The 21,770-nt window shown below is 35.3% G+C and overlaps 1 protein-coding gene across 2 annotated transcripts in view; it reads left to right on the top strand.

Annotated features, from left to right (window-relative positions):
* PREX2 (phosphatidylinositol-3,4,5-trisphosphate dependent Rac exchange factor 2) overlaps nt 1-21,770 on the top strand; it is a 179,542-nt gene that overhangs the window by 72,852 nt on the left and 84,920 nt on the right. For both annotated transcript variants that reach the window (XM_068672027.1, XM_068672028.1), the window contains 11 exons: nt 2,817-2,961; nt 4,474-4,574; nt 9,080-9,183; nt 10,548-10,597; nt 11,173-11,248; nt 11,809-11,881; nt 13,063-13,205; nt 13,372-13,464; nt 14,855-15,003; nt 17,305-17,390; nt 19,074-19,210. In XM_068672027.1, coding sequence (XP_068528128.1) covers nt 2,817-2,961; nt 4,474-4,574; nt 9,080-9,183; nt 10,548-10,597; nt 11,173-11,248; nt 11,809-11,881; nt 13,063-13,205; nt 13,372-13,464; nt 14,855-15,003; nt 17,305-17,390; nt 19,074-19,210 — 1,157 coding nt within the window. The remainder of the gene's footprint in view (nt 1-2,816; nt 2,962-4,473; nt 4,575-9,079; nt 9,184-10,547; nt 10,598-11,172; nt 11,249-11,808; nt 11,882-13,062; nt 13,206-13,371; nt 13,465-14,854; nt 15,004-17,304; nt 17,391-19,073; nt 19,211-21,770) is intronic.

Consider the following 21,770-nt stretch of genomic DNA (forward strand, 5'->3'; position numbering starts at 1 on the left):
CAAATCACCATTGCAAACAACTGTCTTTTGAATCACTGAATTAAAGTGGAAGAATACTTGGCTGAAATATAATCCTGATCTCTAATGTGACCACAAATAACCTTGTGTATTGAAGGTGAACCCAGCACAAAATAGATGACGCATCATCATCTTCTGGAGCTAATTTCATTTGCAAGCTAAAATATCCTAATCAGTGAGGATGTATGGAGCCTCAGTACTGAAAGAAAATATGACCTTGTAGTCAGATCTGTGTTTCTGTTCCTGGTTAGTGTAGATTTTCTGTGTCCTGTTTCAGTAGCCATTGTTTCGTGCCTCTGTTGTAAATGGAGGATAAGAATACTTTCTTTGGTCTTTTAAAGTTGAATACTGTATTTGTATAACATCTGCTGTAGGACCAGAGTTTCAACTACAATGTCTGAGCCCTGGCTAACTAACAGTGCCATCAAGAATTAATAGTGGAAAAGCTAAAAAGTTGCTTTAGAGGTCTAAAAGCTCAACATTTTAGAATAAAAAAATGAAAACCAATGTGCTAGAGATGATGTCAAATACAACAACAACAAACAGATTTCATAGAATCATAGAATATCCATATCCCAAGTTGGAAGGGACCCATAAGGATCATCGAGTCCAACTCCTGGAACTGCACAGGTCTACCCAAAGTTTTAGACCATGTGAGTAAGTGCACAGTCCAAACGCTTCTTAAACTCAGGCAGGCTTGGTGCAGTGACTACTTCACTGGGGAGCCTGTTCCAGTATGCAGTCACCCTCTTGGTGAAGAACCTCTTCCTGATGTCTAGCCTAAACCTCCCCTGCCTCAGCTTGACACCATTTTTCAAAACATCTGTATAAACAAAGCAGGATGTATCAACTTAATTGCAGGCAAGTTGCCAAATTACTCAGGAACTAAACAGATACCTTTTTAGAATTCAAATATTGTATCTGAATGTAGCTATAAGCATTTTCCTATTTACCGTGAACATAAAGATGCTTAAATTGTATATTTACTTAATAAGGTGTGGAACCTGTTCATGCGAGTATGTATTTATAGACAATTACACTGAGGTCTAAGTGACTGCGCATGTGAGAACAGTGCTTTGTCTCCTTTGCAAGTGAGACACCAGCTACAGCAAATGTACACACTTTACAAACCTCTTGGGCTATGGGCGGGTGTTGTTTGAATCACTGCACCCTTACTGCACGGTGTGGCAGGACTTGCCCACACATTCCTTCACAGCAGTGCTGTGGACCCCACATCTCATGCAGAACCATGGATAGCAGTGATCACCAGACTAGATAAATAAAGAATATGGATCATGGAAATACAGTTTGAGTATGCCATGTAGCTGGAGCTTTCTGGACCATTAGTATTGGGAGATTTGGAGATTCAATGTACTTAGGGAAGCTCAACCTATGCCGTTATTTGGAGTCCATAAAGCAGAAGCTGAACAGAATGGAGAGGATGCCCCAGGTGAAATACTTTAACAGAAATTTCAGTGGTTATTGAATTAATAACTAGGACCACTTTATAGATTTTATTTCTTTGCTAAGAGAAATCAAGCCAAATTAGAAACTTTTTGCTGGGAAGTATTTCTTTCAGTTTAGGGGCTTTCATGTAACCATCTGAAGCATTCAAAAGGTTAGATTTTTTTTTAATTGGTGAACATTTTCAAGGCTGATGGTGCTGTGATGCTGCTGATGATTCAAACAGCACAAATAAAAACATCAATGCCCTATTAGCTCCAAAAGAAGTATACTGGCTAGATTTTCTTTTCCTAGGAATAATTCAGGTTTTATGTTTGTATGGCATTACCACTAACCAGTTCGTGGGTAATGAGAGACACTTCTGTATCCGAGACCAATTTGTTATCTTTTTCTTATGCCATGTAACATTTTTTTCTGTCTTTTTTTTTCTTTTTTTTTTTTTTCAAAATTATAGAAGTGTCAGACTACTACTCATATTGATTATATACAGCTAAAGTTTTAGAAATGTGCAAATCTAGAGAGAAGCTGAGAACATGTATATAAGACATTCCTGAAATGTGTGGTTTTATCCTGAATTAAGATGGTTTATAGAGAAAATACATGGGTTATGAAGGTCTGTGGTATTCATTGGGAGAACAAGCTTCTGTGAGTGGCCAATATGATACATAATTCAACAAGAACTGTTTTCGATCATCTGCTATTCAGAAAATGTAATGATTTTCCTGAGAAGAAAAACAGGAAAAAATAAGAAGAAATGTTTAACTAACCCCCTCGATAGATTTTGGTTGTTGAGAAAGTCCCCCAAAAAATAAAAATCAAGTTGTACATGTGATTTTGTGGAAAAGGGCTAAATTAATCCTCTATGAAACTAACAAGTATGTAAGAGATAATTAGTTACAGTTCATTGAAAAACTGAAAAATGTTTGTGAAAATTTTTGTGAAAATGTGAGAATTTTTATCATCAGATGACAAGAGTGAAAATATGGACCTTTTACTTTAAATTTGTGAAGACTCCTTCTTTCTGAGCATTCGTATGCTGAAGTCATTGAATATCACAGCATTAATATTTATTACTGCAATATCAATGGTGATGTTGGTATAGGTGTACATTTTCATTAACAATTTGAGTTCACTGTGAGGAATTTACAGATATCATTTGATTATGCTTTATGAAGGTTAGATGTTCATAAATAGATCTTGATTCTGAGCAAAATAATGGAAAAAACACCTTTTACTTTTTTATATGTAGAATATTAGTATTACTTGTCCATTCTGTTGAAGACTGAAATATAATGACGGTATCACTTCATAAAATTTTATTGTATTTTTGACAGGTTTAAAATTGGGCATGGAACAAGACACTTGGGTGATGATCTCTGAGCAAGGAGAAAGACTATACAAAATGATGTGCAAACAAGGGAATCTCATCAAAGACAGGAAGAGGAAATTAACCACTTTCCCCAAGTGCTTTCTTGGAAGGTATTACATGCATTTTATAGCATGATTTTTAAGCAGCTTTTATATCTTCTTTGGGATTTTACGAAAACCACACTTTATTTGTAATGTCTGTTAGGACTATTTGCCTCCCAGAATTTAGCCAAAATGTAAATTGTTCTGCCTGAAATTTATGGATATGTACTCAAATCCCAAAGTACCTTTTTAAAGGGCCAAGGCTGCAAAGACATGTTGAACATAGAAAATGCATCAAATAAAATAGTTTCTTTAGATAAATAATTCTCAACTGTTTTTGATGCATTTTAGAGTGCCAAATTTGCTTTAATCCACTTTTAAAATCTGTCTCTAAAACTGTTCCCTTCTCCTCTTGTCTGAACATCAGGTATGGAGTTATTAAAGGCAATTTATATGTATAAAAATTAAACCCTGTCAAGAGGAGGATCTTTAGAATGTCATAATGTACCTATGGCTTAAGGAGACTGAATGCACAAGGAGGAGAAAGCAATAGGTAGCATGATATCACATATGTTACAGAAAAACATTTTTGGGGGCAGAAAGTTTATCCCTTATTTCATCTGACTGTAAGGCAGATTAGCATGGAGTATTTTTCTATAGTACAGTGATTGTTTTACACAAGCACATTGTGATGAAGATCCTCACTGCTGTGTTCAAAAGAGGAAATGAAATAAGAGATTTTCAGGTACTGTCCAAAGTCATGTAGCTGGTGAGAGTTGAAATGAGGATTAAGATTAATTATTGAGTTGTGATTGAATCATCTCCTTAGAGCGACTGTTGGAAGGAGATAAACAATACGCTCCTGGTATGGAGCCATGTAAAACATTTAAACTGACTGTCAAAAGTTTGCTTTTCTGTTCCATCTTTGAAGTGGATCCTTCCAAAGTATGCTTTTGCTTGTCTGTGGGTCAACAGTTAAAACCCATTAATGTGGATGTTGCACTGCCTCACTACACTGCTATTTTGATTTTTAACAGATGCAAATATTTTATGTACCATAAAATTGGTATCTCTGAACTGCATCAGATTTACTGTGAAATAAACTTGGTATTTCTTGGATGTGCGCTATATGCTTTGTTTATGTGCTCAGGACGTCTCAGAAATAACAGGCCTACTGTTCTATCATGCTGCAATTATGGTCTGCCTTCAGAGGATATCTTCCCTGTGTAGGTGCAGTAGATGTGCCTGGGATTTTCTTATATTTAACTGTCTAGTCAAATTTGTCTATTCTACTTTAGAAAATCATGGAAAACAAAGGCATATTTGTCATGTGCCTAGATAAAACTTCTGAACAGAAAAGAAAAGACATGTCAAGGGAAACCTTTATGTATTATATCTAAATGATAAAAAGTGGAAATTATTTTTTAAAAGATGATATGACATTCTAAAGTTCATTCTAAAGGCTTAAGAAGCACTTACTAAGTAAGGAACCTTGCTTGTCATGCAACTAAGAAGAAAATGTAGTAGATGTAGTGGAATGACATTTCAATTTTTCTTTTTTTTGTATCTGTTTTAATTCAGTGAATTTGTGTCCTGGTTATTGGAAATTGGAGAGATACACAAATCTGAAGAAGGCGTTCATCTTGGCCAAGCTTTATTAGAGAATGGCATTATCCATCATGGTAAATATAATTAGTTTTAACTTACTTGTTTTCAAGGTAATTGTTGTAATTAGAGTGGACTTAATTTTGTTTGATAAAATGATGGTCTCATTAATGCAAGGCAGCTTGTTGAATCTGCATTATATCCTTACAGGGACCTCATGGGGCCCTTGCCCATGCCTAGAAGATTTACTGTATAACCTCCATGGATATAACTAGATTAGATCTGTGCTGTTGGGATCACAACGTTGCAAACAGGGACCTACAGAAACATTGCTATTCTGTTATAACTTTGAGGTGAAGAAAGGAGGGCAGAGTTTTTTTAAGAATTTAAGCTTTTTATTTAGGCTAGGCCTTTTAGGGACACAAGTTTGAATTAGCATTGTAGATAGCAAAAAATGTTACAGCTGGCTGCTGATAAATATGCCTGATCCTCTGTTAGGAATTACAAGTTTAGCAGGTAAAACCAACCAAGAACACAAAAGTTTAAACATTTGAATTTTCAGGCCCTGATTGTCCTTGGTTTGTAGAGTTGCTAAAATTCAAATTTTTATGCTTGAATTTTCAGTCAACTATTTGTGCTAAGCTCATTCTGGAGAGAAGCATCACTGAAATGGTTTAGTTTTTGAGCCAAAAAGGTTTGATTTCTTGAGGTAATTTGAATTGGCAGCATTTTTCATATCAAGCCTTCTTACCACAGCAGGTTCTTGTCTCTTTTCCTTTTGGAAGTTATAATCCATCAGGATTATAAGCAAAGTGAAGATGCTTCCACTTTTTAAGGCATGTTTGATTTAGTTAGGTTCAGTAACTTTAAAAATCAGTTAGTGAAAGAGTTGCAAACTTAGGTGCTGTTCTGACATAGATCCAGGGTGTAAATTTAGAAGGAATCATTGATAATTTACATTTTGATACATAAATACTTCAACCAGTAATTGATTCAATACTTACTTTGTACATTCTTTGCCACCATGGTTTCAGTGTTCTTGGCTGAAAGGAAAGCGGGAGTAACTGAGTGCCACTTGGCTATGTGCGTTTTGAATATACACTGAGTAGGAGGAAAAACATTGAAGTTATTCATCAGTAGTCATGTAATCTTTAATGCTTTAATGTCAGTCTACATGATTTTCTTCAACCATCATTCAAATGTCAGATGCTATTATGTTTACTACACACACAGAATTGTTTTCAATGGAATGATTCTGTTGCCAAAGATTCTTCTCCTGATCTTGTAATTTACATCCCAAATACACTGATAGACTTTCTCAATACAGAGTTAAATGAATATTGTGTAATTTCATGAGATAAAAGGGTAATTATATTAGAGCACAGAAATTTGAGCCAGACATGCTACTTTGAATAGTGGATCCAGCTGTGGTTCAGTGAAAATAGAACTCTTAAAATAAAGTTGAATGAACCATCTGTTTTCATAGAGGGAGCAAGGGAGAAAGAAAGTTTGGCTGTTACTCACATTGCAAATGCTGTAGGGGGCTTTGTTAGATTTAGCATATTCTAGCATATGCTTCATTCTAGCCATGCAAGACCCACACTGTGATGGACATTGTTTTACTTCCTGGTGTGTGAACTCTGGCAAGTTATGGCTGTTCCGTGTTTTTTTTTCTTTTTCCAGTTTTGCAAAAGGAAAAAACAGTTTATATGTTGCTATCCTAAATCCACCTGGTGGCATTCTCATATATATGAAACAGCTTAAAATTGATCAGCCAATGTACTGAGATACTGTGTCTGGTCACTCGTTGCTGATGGTTAGAGGTGGAAGCTTCCTCTCAAGGCAATAAGGAGCTTTGTAGTTACAAAAATATCTGAATATCAGCTTATTTTAAATATCAGATGATTTAAAATAAATAGGTATTTAAATGGTTGTGCAGTTCCTGGATTGGTGTACTGATCTGAGTAAATATTATGGTGGCAGAAAAGTAAAAGTAAAGACCAGTTTAAACCTGATCAGTTCCCTTCTCTTGGCATATGCCCTATAAAATACTTATCTCCAAAGTACACATAGATGGTTGGCAGTGACACACAAAACAACTTGGTGTCCTTATGTAGTAATGAGCATTTTATCATACTTAACTGTTTGAAACTATGGACTTGCAAATGTACAGCTCATACTAGTTGATACTAGTAGCTGAGAGATGATCCATTCTTCCTCTTGAGCCAAATCACATCTATATCATAGAACGCTAGGACAACCCGCCCCTCCTAACACCCAATGAATAGTGATTTACAGCTTCTCTCACAGCTTCCCTCAATATATTTAGTAGGTAACAATGCAGTTGAATCAGGAGCATCCTTGTTTGGTTTCCTTGCTTTCTAGGGTGCAGGATGTGCCAGGTCTGTGGGCCTGCTCCCATAGGTTTTGGAGTACTGTGTGCAAATAGGGGCTGCAAAGAACCCTACAAATGACTACAAACACTACAAAGCAATGCTCTTCAGAGTGCAGAGCCTGTTTTGTTCTTCGTGGACATGCAAGAATGGAAAGGTGCTTTGCAGTCATGGTTCCTTCTCTGTGCATCTCTGTAACAGCAAGGAACAGTTTGACCTTAATCAATATGATCCTGGCAGTGTTTTTTGCTTTTTTTTTTTTTTTTCTATCTTCTGTAGTTACTGGTTTTAAAAACTCTTAATGTACTTAATGTACATTGATCTACTGGAATATATCTTTTCTCCAACAGTAACAAATTATTTTTAATTACAGAACTAGAAGGTATCTTTTATTCCTGAGTTAAATGGTCACAGTCCAGTAAAATCAATTTCAATACTTATGCTAGGCATTATATATGAGAATTTTGTAGTCTGTATCTGATGTACTGGGAGCTAATGATATGTAAAAAGCTAAGGGTCATTGTGGATAAATCACCTCAGCACATACCATGAGTTCAAGGAAATCAGAATAATGTCCTGGGCTTTACAATCAGTAGATATATTAAGTGCAGGTAGAGAAGTTATTTTGTTTTGCATGACACTGGTGTCACTGTATATATGATGTCCTGATTTTATGTCCATGTGTCAGATGATTGGTGGGTATACTGAAGAGCTTGACAGTGTGTGAAAAATGATGCAGTGGTTAGAGAAGACACCTTACTATGTAAAGTCTGTGGTGCTCAACTACATTTTTGAAGAGGAATATGGATTGATATTGTAAAAAAAAAAAAAGACATTATATTATATAATGTATTATATAATTATTATATTATATAATGTATTATATAATATATTATTATAAACAAAGACATTAAAGAATTACAGAATCATTAGGGTTGGAAAAGATCTCTAAAATCATCTAGTCCAACTGTCCACCTACCACCAATATTACCCACTAAACCATGTCTCCACATCTGTTTTTTTCTTAAACACCTTCAGGTGTAACTTCCCTGGGCAACCCGTTCCAATGCCTAACCACTTCTGAGAAGGAATTTTTTCCTAATATCCAACCTGAACATCTCCTGGCACAACTTGAGGCCATTCCCTTTTGTCCTATCACTAGTTATATGTGAGAAGAGGCCAACCCCCAGCTCCCCACACTTTCCTTTCAGGTAGTTGTAGAGAGTAATAAGGTCTCCTTTGAGCCTCCTCTTCTTCAGGCTAAACAATCCCAGTTCCCTCAGCCACTCCTCATAAGACTCAACTTATGATAGCCTCCTTTAATAGTAGATGGCATGCAAATTTCCTTTCAAATTAAAGCTTAAATTTTCAAGCAAACCAATAATAAATACAGTATCCCAGGATGGTGCCAGTGCTTCCTGCTGTCCTCAGCCATCAATTGAATCAGCTTTTTTTCAGAAGGCCTTACTGTAGTCCTGTTTCCATGAGAAGTTTTGTATCATATGATGTGAATTTTGATGAAATATTTGAAGTTGTGAGGTTTGTTGTTGAAATCTTTTAAAACTGCTGAATGGAAATCCTCCTGCTAAGATCCTTTTTCAGGGGTCTTTGGTGATGAGGACCATGTATATTGACTTAACAGATGATTGCAAGTCTCTTGCACAGAAGACCTTCAGCTGGCTATATATAGAGGAAGACAGGCCTTCTTTGCTCTCAAGTGCAGGACTATTCAAATGTGTTATGAAGGGTTCTTTATCGACTCATCTGAGATTGGCCTTAGCAAGAATTAGGACAGGAAATAATGTAAAACAATACATTGATAATGGCAAAAGAAGCTGTCTTTTTGGCTATTTGATTGATAAAGGTTGCAAATGCACTGAACACACTTAAATACCTGATGTTCTAGGCTGTTCCAGGCTGTTTGTCGTTCTTATTCTTTGCCCATTACTTAAATTTTTTTTGTTTCCTGTGGGCTACTTAAATGTTGTGAGAAATATCATCATCAGTGACATAAAGGAACTTAGGGCAGATAATTTATTCATGTTTCCTACCCTCCCTGTCTGAAATCTATCATGTAACAGACTATTATTTGAAGGAATGACTTTGCCCTTCTTTTTGTGTATTTCTGTAGAAAGTAACCTGGCTATACATGTGGTGGTTTTTTTTTTTTGTTTGTTTTTTTAATTTAGTTACAGATAAGCACCAATTCAAACCTGAGCACATGCTGTACAGATTCCGATATGATGATGGAACATACTATCCCAGAAACGAGATGCAGGAAGTGATTTCTAAGGTACATAATGGAACATTTACTATTATTAGGAAGAATGCACCAGAAATCGAGATTCTGCTTGAGAAATAAAATAAAATATTATGCTAGAACACATAACATTCCTTCACGCTTGCCTGACTTTATATTTATGTGAATCAAACTTAATTTTCCATTTGTAAGGGAAGATCTTGCCTTGTTGTTACATATTTTAAATATGGAATTAAAAATGTATTTTAATTACTTCATGATTTCATATGTGGGATGCATTGCCTGTGTTTCTGGGTAATTCTGAGGTTGGCATTTCAGTGCATTGCATTTTTCAATCCATTTTAATAGATTTGAACTTACATATAGATTAAAAAAAAATAAAAATCAGTGTCTTGTATTAGTGTCTTAACAAGGCAGTAAATCAAGAGTCACATAGATGTTTCAACATGGGTATTAGTATCCATCTACACTACTAGGTGTAACACTTCTATTGAACAACGTTGTCTTTAAACTCATCTCATGATTTTGACATAGAAAATTGCAGTATCTTGGATATTGCATTACAATGGCACTCACTTTCTGCTTTCTGCTGGCATTGTTAATGTAAGCTATATGTAGGAGAATCTTCAATACCAAATTCTAGCAGGCACGACAATGTAGAATGAAACCTGTTTTGACACAATTTTTTATTGTTATATATGTTTTGTCGTGCATGTTATAAAGATAATTTTTTTTTGTTTGTTTTTTGTTTTTTTTTGATAGTCTGCTAAGGAATGCTTATGTGATTTCTTTTTCTTAATGCTATTTTCTGATGGTAGTATCTTAAATTCCTTCAAGCATTCTATTTTTGTTTTCAATTGAAAATGTATTACATCTTTTCATGTCTTTGAATCATTTTTATTTTTATGCTTACTGTTTAGTTGTAATTTTACTTTGTATATATATATAAAAAAAAAAGGTACTTATGCGTGTAATATTTATTTATTTATTTTTTTTACTTTAATTGCTTGTTTTGTGTGTAGAGCACCAATCAGTGATTTGGAAAACCTTAATGCATAGAACCATTACTTTATCTTTCAAGTTTTGTGTACTTTTTTTTTTTTTTTTTCAAAATACTATACCTTAACTATTATTTTTTTAAATTCTACCTTAAAGCTGATCCTTATTTCATGTGTGTCAGTTGGTTATAAATGATTTATGTCTCATGATTTTTATGTCAATATTGTTATCTGGAAATAGTAAGTTTTGGCACATAAAGAAATTTGAATAGTTTTGTTTTGCTAGCTAAGTGAAACATCTAGCTTTTTTACTGTGTCCATTCCTCTCATGTTCTCTGGGGTGTGAATATGTAACAACATTATAATCCATGTAAGTAACCTCATCTTTCTCTTTTACAGGGTGTACGACTGTACTGTCGCCTTCACAGTCTCTTCACCCCAGTAATTAGGTGAGTCTAGTTAGGAAATCCTTGGAGACTCATTCAAGAGAAGTACGTATTCTGAAGATACTGTGTTTGAATGTGGGAACCTAACCCACCTTTCTAAGATTGGTCTTTGGGGAGAAATCAGAAAAGGTTGAAGGGCTATAAAGTGTAACTGCATCATAAAATGAGTGCAAACTCAATCCAAGATTATCTTTTTTTTCCCAGACTTTTAGAGCCATCTAGATGGCTGATAGATGTGCTTATATGCTTACTGTAGATATTAATATACTCACTTCTTTACTAACGTTCCATTACTCATTTGTAGAATCTCAGCTGCAAGAAGGCAGCTATCTTTATGTTGCAGTGACAAAGTAAGATATGGTCAGCCTTCCCCTTTCTGTCTACACTGAAAGGTTTGACTTGCTTTACTCCAGAGGCAGCTTCTGAAGCTCTGTTTCTGAACCACTAAAAAATGGTCAATTCATGCTTGTACTAACTTGTATAGAAAATAAGTGTTTTTTGTTTGTTGTTTTTAGTTTAGGCTCTTTTGACCTTTTGCTTCATATATATACCTACATATATATTTTTGTTTTGGACAGGGATAAAGATTATCACCTGAGAACCTACAAATCTGTAGTCATGGCTAACAAACTCATAGACTGGTTGATTGCACAGGCAAGTGTATACCTTTGGATTTATGTGCTTTTCTAAATATTGCACTTAAATTATGATTTGAAAGGTAGTGATGTATTAGGTGGAATAACATACACTTTGTATAAGAACAGTGTGTGTGTGTGCGTGTGCACGCATATTTGTGTGTAATCTTCTTAACCAGTAAAGTAACAGAAATCAGCTGTCAACAGCCATGCTATTCATCCCTTTTGTACTTATCTTCCTTATTTGCAATTGAACTTTAAATGTTTTAATGAGACTTAGCTTTGTAATTCAGCACGTGATATTTTTCAAGGCTTAAAATGAAATGGATAGGCTCTGAAAACCCTAAATTACTAACTGGAAGTCAGTACCAATTTGCTGTTATGATTCTGTTTTATTTTAAGCAAACCAGGAACAAGAACAGGGTAACCTATTCATTCAGTCAACATGTACCAGTTTTATAAAATAGAAGTAAAAAATCTCAATACTTTTATACTTGCCCAGTGAGGTTGTACCACTATGAATAGAATCCATTTTACTTATATATTAAAATATAAAGAAAATATGCTATGGTTTAACAGGGGGATTGCCGGACCAGGGAGGAAGCTATGATCTTTGGTGTAGCTCTTTGTGATAATGGGTTTATGCACCATGGTAAGTAAATACATTCTATACAAGGTACCTCTTGTTTAATGCCATCTACATAGTAGGAAGGAAATGCAGGCACTGTTAAAGATATTACAGACGGTATAGGAAATTCGTTCGTTATATCACTGGAGAAACCTATGATACAATCTTGAAGAAGAAGAAGAAAAATATCTATTGTATACTCTAAAAATTACTTTCAGTCAATTTTAAAGCATATACTGAGGGTTTCATCTTTCAAAGGATTTAGGGGTGGAATTTTGATGAACCACATTGAAAGAAAATTCTTAAGCAGGTAATACACATTTGCGCAGGTGAGCCTGAAGATAGACCTTGAGGAAATATGTAGGAAAATAAAGGAATAATTTTTGGAGGAATGAATTAAGTGTTGTGGAGCATGACTTTAAATATGTGAAGTGGTGACAGCCAGAGAAAGTGGACTGTAGAAAAATGATAGAAAATGTAGAAATGTAGAAAAATAATAAAGACAGCACAGAACAAAGAAGAAGGGAGAGGAGAGCAGAGATATGTGGAGTACGAAAAATGAGAACAGGTTCTATTTAATACCATCAGAGGGAAGATTTCAGTGAAATGATTGAAGCAGTGGGTCATTTACTGGAATAAAGAAAAAGAAATCATTTTCTCATCAGCTTGTTTAGATAAGGAGGAAGAATTAACTTTTTCTCAGACAGCGTTCACTTTTGCCTTTGATTTTTGAACATACAAACTGCATCTGTCTGCTGTTCTAGTTGCTTCCACATCCCCAGCAAACCCATTTCTAATACTGAACGTGGTGTACTTCATTCATGCACTTGAAGAGTGCCAGAACTTGGTGGTGAGCATTTCCAACAGCTGTCCAACAGCACTTTTCAAAATCATATTCTTAAACCAATTTCAGGAAGAAACCTTGTGCTTAGCATTTTCACTGAAACCAGGCTAAGCTAGTCTTCCTAACCTTGGTGAAATCTAAATACAGTAGCTGAAAATAAACTTAGCGATACCTACCTATAATGGATCCAGAAAAAAGAGAGTTGCTAATGTTAAAAATTAAGTTTTCCTTAGCTTCACACAAAATGTAGTTTGCTAGCATTTAATTTGTACACGTTCAGTATATTATGGGTAATAAAAACATGCTATTCAAGAATTCAAAAGAAGAACAGGATTAATGTTTGTGTTTCTGTGTCATACAGTGTTAGAGAAAAGTGAATTTAAAGATGAACCACTGTTGTTCCGTTTTTATGCGGATGAAGAAATGGAAGGGTCAAATATGAAGCACAGACTGATGAAACATGATTTGAAAGTAGTGGAAAATGTCATAGCTAAGTCATTATTGGTGAGTTAAACCAAATTATCATATGTTTTGATGATTAAAAACCAAATTGGTTGTAGTGACAGTAAATTAGCACTGTGTATTGTTTTTTTTTTTTTTTTTTTTTTTAATGGAGCTATATTTACTAAATGCCTTTCTGAACAATCTTTTGAACAATTCTATTTTTCAGATTAAATCTAATGAAGGCACCTATGGTTTTGGTTTAGAAGATAGAAATAAGGTGCCAATTATTAAAGTGGTGGAGAAAGGATCCAATGCTGAGGTATTAAATATTATAAATTATCTTTCTTATTTTATTGACTTGCTCACAGGTGTATGATTTATATATCAGTTAAGAAAATGTGTGATAGCAGATGATAATACAATAATTTGAGAACTTTTCAAGTTAGCTATGATTATTATGCTTTTTTTGTTTTGTTTTGCTTTGTTTCTTTAAAATTGAGCTGTGACCATTAGCAACATTTATTTTATACAGAGGTAATTTGTTATGAGTTTTGAAAAAGTAATGGTTTTATTTTAACGCTTTAAAAATATTCCAGTGGTTACATTACTCATGAATGGAATAAACATCCTTCAGTAGAATATGAAATGAATATAGAACAGTACTCTAGTCTGTAGGTTGCACTTGATGTATTTCATAATAGAGGATGTATCAAGCAATTCTAGAATTTAAAAATCTGAATAAATAAATCATAGCCTTTCAGTTTGTTAGTATTGCTTTAGTTATTATTTGGGTAATTTAATACTGTTCTAGTGAATTTTATGGGAGTCTCTATATGTGTAAATATACAGAAATAATCTATGAGAGGAAAAAAAAAAGACTTGAACTTCAAGCCCTTCTATTTCTAAGTCCCACATCTCATTGTGGGATCAAAATTATGATAAAAACAGATATGACAGAAAAACAGTACAATACAACTGCAACCACAGAACTATATCCAGAGATCTTTTGCTGTTGGCTTTGCATAATTCCATATGGTCTTTTCAGGAGTCAGGTTCTGTCATGATCTCAGGTGGCACTAAGACTTTGCATGTGCCTTGAGCAGTTCTGTGTACTCCTGCCATCCTAGCTGGGAATGGTTTCTTTCTTGTTAGACTTCTTTAAAGATTGTATGCAATTTGGTTGCTGTACCATTGGTTCAAAAGTATGGCCATAAAACTTTCAAGGATACCATTCCGTTTTGGAGATTAATAGGTATTCTCTTATTAAAATAGTTATCAGGTCCTTCCTTGTCAAAAGAAGCTTTAGCTCCTTTGGAGAATGACATGTGGGCAAATGAGGTAACATCAATAATATAATAACAACAATAATAGCAAAAAAAAAAGCAAACAACTGGATCAGTGAAGGCTATTGTGTTAATTGTTACAGATATTAACTAATATTGTAATACTTCAATAAAATCTTGACTGACAGTAGGACTTGTCGTTAGGTCTCTTCAGAAAGAGAGTTTACAGTACACGTGAGGTCACTATAACCAATTCCAGAACCAATTTTTTGTGTGTCTTTTGAGCGTAGTTTGTGAAGGAGGCATAAAGAATTTTCTGTAAGTGTGTGTGTCATTATTCCTATTGGGGTTGCATGCAAGCAGAAGAAAACATAACGTTGGTGGTTATAAAAGGCAAACATCTACACAACTGTTATTGTTTTCTAGATGGCAGGCTTGGAGGTTGGGAAAAAAATCTTCGCCATTAACGGTGACCTGGTTTTTCTGCGACCCTTTAGTGAAGTTGATTGCTTCCTGAAAACGTGTTTAAACAGCAGAAAGCCCCTGCGGGTTCTTGTGAGCACTAAACCACGGGAGTAAGTTGTCATTCCTTTGGGGGAATTTTTAGAAACTACAATTGAAGCAAATTTAAAAAGACAAGTGGAACTTCAAACAGCACTATTGTAAAGTTATTTTAAATGCTTTGCCGAATCTCACTTTGTAAAGTCAAGCAATTTGATCTGCTTTGATTTTGTTTTATTAAATTTGTCAGTCAGCAAAAACAAAACACAAGTGCTTAGATCATCAGGTCTGCCACGTTAAGTACATGAAGAAACCGCAAGTGTAGATGAGGTTTCTTTGAATACATGGACAGTTTTGATCACTTATCTCTTACTTATGTTTATTAAACAAGTTCCTCTGTCTGGGGATTAGTTCCTGGTTTGGCAGAAGTTGGACTTTGTGGGCCTCTTTGGTATGTGTGCTGGTTGTGTAAACAACAGTAGCAAGTAAACGACTCCAGATCTTTGTGTAACAGCTGTATTTCTACACAATGATTTGACCACTGCAACCTGAGTAGAATTTTGTTACATAAAAGAAATACAAAGTGAGGCCTAATGCCTGGGTTCAGTAGATATGTTAACGAACATTGGTCTATCAGTAAAGTTGTTAATGGTTTCTGTGTAACAAAGAAAGAGGAAAATAAGAAACAGCAGTTGGGAGAAATTCTGATCAGGTTTTGCAGAGAAAGGAGGAACCCATCCTGTTGCTAGATAACACAGAGAGAGAGGGCCTTGGAAATGGCTCCACTGAAGCAGCAGAACAGAGATGTATTTCTCCTGTCAATAAGCAGAGATGGCTTGAGAAATGCAGAGGCAACCAGAACAGGGAAAAGAGCAAAGGAAGAAATACGGCATAAAGTTGATCAACTGGACTGATAATACAAAAAAGTACAGCAACCAAACCAAACAGCAGCAAGAACACAGTAGGTGATAATATTGTAGCAAACATAAAAAGCATATCCTAGCATTTCTTTAATGCAGATCTTGGATCAATTTCTGATCATGTTTTCTTCACAACTCACCAGTGAAGACGTGGGTGAATTTCAAGGATGACAGAGATTATCTAGTGAATGAGGAGTTCAGAGGAGTTTAAGAACTTGTTTCCTGTACTGCCTGCATTTTGTCAGAAGCTGCTACTAGCACAACTGTGTTGGCTGAAGAGACAACTATTCTCTCATAATTTCTTAGCTGAAACTGCCAGTGATGTTCTGTTATAGTTTATTCATTAACATGTTCACAATGCATTTTTGTACAAATCTGTACAAATTTATAGGCCCCAATGGGATTTGGATCTCATGTGTGCTTCTAATTGTCTCCAAATGCTAAACATTCTGTATACCAGAAAAAAACTGAAAGTACAAGAAATGAAACAACGATACTGGTCAAATCTATCTGTAAATCCAACTTATTACAGTTCAAATATTTTAAATTCACTTTTCACCATCAATTTAGATTTGTCTGCTTTTGCACTAGCACATGAAGTCCAGTGCAAAGATCCCTTAAATAATAATGGAACTGACTCTGGAAGTAAAGACTGCAAAGTTAGATCAGTGCTGTGTTATGCATGACCTAAACAGCTTTGATAAGGGCTAATGCAGCTGTGTTGCTTTTTCTGGAACCTGAGCTGACATCCTGATAGCTTACTTTGGGCAAGATCGGGGCTTCATTTTAAGGAGTAGATGTGAATTTTGATAACCAGAACAGTGTTTTTGTTGGTTATGGTTGTCAGTACTTCATATTACTGTTGCACTTAGACCAAGCAAGAACATAACGTGATGGGCTTATAAACTGCATAAACGGTAGTATGCAGTTCCTTACAGAACTCATTGCTTTGCATTGATGCTCAGAAAAGCTGCAGCCAAATTTTTTTTTTCAATAAATGTTGGCAAATTCTAACATAGATCTAGTCTCCACGGTGTTCTGCAGCTTGTATGACAAGGCCTGTCATGATCTATGATCCTGAGTCTCTGTGCTCTTGCCTGATAGACTGCCTACCTTCCATTGCTATTTTACAACAACTTACCTGAATTGCGGTCCCTTTGGGAGGAATTTGAAAGCTGCAGTGCTGCTTTGGTCTTAATTAGCATGCTGAAATTCCATGTGAAATAGTATTGCCTACCTCTGGTTAGTTTTAGTATCTTCACTTGCTCTTAATTCTGATGTAAGCTGTTCAAAGTATTGGGAATATGATGCTGAATCTGAAACTGTGAATTGACTAACAGTGTGAAGTTTTACACCCTGGTATAAAAAGCACACTACTTATTGCTGTTCAATTTGATACTAAATAACAATATGCTACCTTTTGCTATGTTCATATTGGATTTTTGCTTGTACCAGGACAGTGAAGATTCCTGACTCTGCAGATGGACTGGGATTCCAAATCCGGGGCTTTGGCCCATCAGTTGTCCATGCTGTTGGGAGAGGTAAGTCATAAGAGCTGTCAACACAAGTGGTCTTCATACATTTTATATCTAAATAGCCTGGCTGAGACAAATCAAAATGAGCTCCAGTGAGCAGGTAAGGTAAGTTAAGGCTGTGACTTCTTCACAGATTGAGGAATAGTTGACAGAAGCAAAGTTCCTTTCTCCAGTGAATGGGTGCTGGGATTTTTTTCCTGAAAGTTTATTTGTTAGGTCTCCATGTAGTTCTGCAATGTTCTGAAAATGTTCTCCAGAGAGTCTGTTTTTCACAAACCTTTTCAGTGATGCTGGTCACCTATTTTGTCACAGTAATTGCAGATGTCTTGTCTAAATACCATTTTGTTTGTTTGTTTGGTTTGTTTTTCTGTTTTGTGACATATTATTCACATGCTTGCCATCCCTAACTTGATAAATTCTGGGTTGCTGCACTGGCAACAAAAATAGTTCAAACATTTTTTGTTGCTGTTTCATGCTGTTAATGGTAAAGACAGATACCACTGTATTTCAGCTATTGTGGGGCAGTTGCGTCCTTTCCCCTCCTCCTTCCGTTGTAATTGAGGAATTTAAAATGAACTGATCTGCAAAGCAGACAGATTTGAACAGAGCTTCATAACTTTTTTTTTTTTTTTTTTTTTTTCTTGGCTGTGGTGCCAGAAATTAGATTTTCGAGAGAAAGTCTAATAAACTAGACTGTTGAGCTGATGTGATAATTATTTCTGCACCTGGTTCTCAATTCAACTGCCTATCCTAATTCATTAAGCACATACTTTATTCCAATTAGCCTCAATAGTACGTACATCTTGCTTGTGTGGTTTGTTAAACCTGAAAGATTGTAGGCATATGCTTAAATACTCTGCCGAATTGGAACTTTTTTTTTTTATGAAGTACAAAAAATATTTTTTGAGAGGTATTTAATAAGGCTTATTTCTGTTTTTAAACACCAACACCTGATAGTGCCTAAAATAAAGGAAACCCTTATTTTATATTGTTTAATACTGAAAAAAATATATTGTTTGTTATTTCTTTTCAAATATGCTCACCTGGAAGTCATAACATGGCTTTCTTTTTGTCAGCCCTGCAAATTCAGTTTAAACTTTTCTAACAGTTGGCTTCTTCACCTCAGTGTTGCATTCTCTAAGCAACAGATTTTGACTTCACCAGCACCTCTGTAGCAATAGCAAGAGAGACATAAGGAGGTGAGTGTTCAGGTAGATGGTTATAGTCCAGCAGGCTGTCTTTCAGGAATAGTCTTGAATCATACTGAAAAGACCTGGAGACAGCTGGTATTTTTATAGTACCTTTTCAGTAGATAGGGGATTTTCCCAAGGTGGTTACTCTGTTGTGGAAAGAAAATGCTGAAGCATGTGTTTTATGTTGCACGTACAAAATATATATATATTACTCAAGATTATTGTTATTATTGTTAAAGTTGCTTAGATCTTCTACTCTGTTATTTTTGGATATTTCAATTAAAACTGTAAGGCACTCTTATGAATGAAATGGAAAAAAGATGAAAACATGGATAGGATCCTCAGAAATGTCTTTGGAACTCTATTTTCTTGGAGTCCACTGACTTCAGAAGCACTCTGTGGTCAGAGGCTTTTGGGTTTTTGGACTGTAAGCTTTAAAGGAAATGGTTAGGAAAGGAAGCCTGTCAACTATGTGATTTTTATTTTTTTTTAACAGGAACAGTGGCAGCTGCAGCTGGTCTCCACCCTGGCCAATGCATAATCAAAGTGAATGGAATTAATGTCAGCAAAGAGACTCATGCAAGTGTTATTGCTCATGTCACGGCATGCAGGAAGTATAGGCGTCCAATGCAGGTACATTTAACTTGTTACTCTTGCAGATTTTTCTGACTAAATTTTTTTTTTTTTTTGGTAAAATGTTCTCTGCAACCAAAGTAAACAGTGTGGTATGTATCTCTGTCCATGCACCTGTTGCAACTGAGTGTGATAAAGGGATACAAGTGGTGAATAAAAGTGGAAGAAAGCCAGTTGAATTACAAAAGGCAAACATTCCTCGATATATTGCTGATGTTTGAGGTCTCTTTAATTTCTGCATTAAAAAATATAGGCTTATGGCTAAGCTCTTAAAATGGTATTTTTAAAGTTTTAGTTCAAGTTTTTCTGCAGTTCTATGCAGAAAGCATTTTGAGGTATATTCTCATCATGATGGAGAGGGATTTACACAGTTCACTGCTTGCTCATCAGCATGAGAATGTAATTCAAAAAGCTGATCCTCTTCCAGAATTTTGTAACACTTCAGCACATAGAGAGCAGAGTGCACATATTTTGCCTATAAAAGTCTTCGTGTTCATTCGTTGTGTTCCCATTGCATTCCAATCTTGGAAATCAACATAAATTCAAGGGCTCAAAATTTGCCTTTTTTTAATATAAGCATCCAAGTTTTGTTATCTTTCTCACGTTAGTTTAGGAGAAAATCTAATGGCTTGCAAGATATAAATTGTATAGAAGAAAACCAAAACCAGCTGGATTATATAATGTAATCTTTCCAAGTTCCTGCAAATTTTTCATAAACTGTGAACTGGTATCATTAATTAACTGTACAGACTCTTCCAGTGCATGTTAATTGAGAAGAAGAATCCAATTAAAATCAGGAGTGAAATCCTTCCCTCATACCTACTGCATAGATATGAGATAAGAATTATAAATAAGAATTAAAACAGTTATGCAAATACTGTCTTCATGAAAATGTCTGGATGTTTTTTTTTGTTTTTGTTTTTAACTGCAGCATGGAGTTGATGTTGTTACATAACATATCAAGGTAGAGCTCACCTATTCTTTAAAGGAATACGGGCTCTGGTAAAGAAAGGGTACTCTATGAGCAAGTAATGCATGGAGTAAAAGATTGATTACTTTTTTTTTTTTTTTTTTTAAATTGTACCAGGCATGTTTTCTCTCTTTTCTAAGCATGGAGTTCTCTATAGATGTAATTGAAGGATTGATTGATGTTGGCTGGCATGAATGCCTTCATATGCAAATTTACTGTTTTGGTTTTATTTTCATCAACTTCTGTAATATCTTGGAATACATACCCGTTTTTCTTATGCAGATTATTTATTTCAGTCTAAAAAAGTAGCTAATCATGTTCAGCAAATCCCATATAACTAACCCCCAGGTTGACAAGAATCTCTTAGAAAACCTTCCTTTAGAATGTACTGCTATCAAATGGTGTGAGATAACAGTCTAGACTGATGACAGTATTCCCACTGCTGTCAAGACAGCTAAAATTTCACTTCCTATTCAGAAATGTGGTTTTTTAATTATTTGTAAGATGACTGTGGATTTCTCCTATTTTGTAAGTAATTAGCATATCGTTTAATTAACACAAATATTGCAGTCAGTCTCTCCTGTGGTTGGCAATTGCATAATTGAAAGGGGATCTTTTTCTGCGTTCTGAATATTCCACTTCTCAGTGCGAGGAGTATTCCTGTTTGCCTGGAGTACGAAGCTTCATTTCAATGTGTTGCAATTGGAATAACTTTTCAACTTCTGTTGGACAATCTCTGTATTTGTTGTCTTGTCTGGAAAAATGAAAATTGAAAGCAGATTTTGCTTTCTGATATTCCATGTAATTTCCTTGCAGTGATACTAATCATGATGTGACAGATTTATGCTTAGTGTGTCCCTCTGTAATGCATTTGGAGAATATGGTTCCAAATCATATAGCATTATATCTTATGTTAGCTTTTGAACAAGTGACTTCCAGTTGAAGCAAGTATCCCTTCTATTAGGCCATCTTAAGTTCAAATCATGAAGCAAGAGAACCCTTTCTCCCAAGCACCAAGTAATAAGACAAGGGGAAATGGCCTCAAGTTATGCCAGGGGAGGTTTAGATTGGATATTACGAGAAATTTCTTTACTGAAAGGGTTTTGTGGTATTGGAATAGGCTGCCCAGGGAAGAGGTTGAGAGGACCTCCACCATCCCTGGAGATTTTCAAGAAATGTGTTGATTTAGAACTGAGTAGCATGGTTTAGTAGTGGACTTGTCAGTACTGAGTTAAAGGCTGGACTAGATGATCTTAGAGGTCTTTTACAATCTGAATGATTTTATGATTTTGTGATTATGATTGTGCCATTTGTTCTGCTGTAGCTGTTAGAGACGGAGTGATTAATGAAGTGTCAAGCTTCTTTTGAAATGTATGAGGAAGAGAAGAACGTTCTGTAGATTTGATAGCCCTTCCAAGAGGATGTGATGGGCATATGTCTAAACAAGTGAGGGGGGAAAATGAGGTGTAAGGCTTACAGGTCGCTCCTTCATAGGCTGTATGACCAAGCTACCATTCCTGTATGCACGTGTCTGTCAGTCACATAAAATGCTGGACTTGCCTGAGATTCTGTCCTTTTAGCATCTTTTGC

Source organism: Anas acuta, chromosome 2 (assembly GCF_963932015.1).
Source record: "Anas acuta chromosome 2, bAnaAcu1.1, whole genome shotgun sequence".
Lineage (NCBI taxonomy): Eukaryota > Metazoa > Chordata > Aves > Anseriformes > Anatidae > Anas > Anas acuta.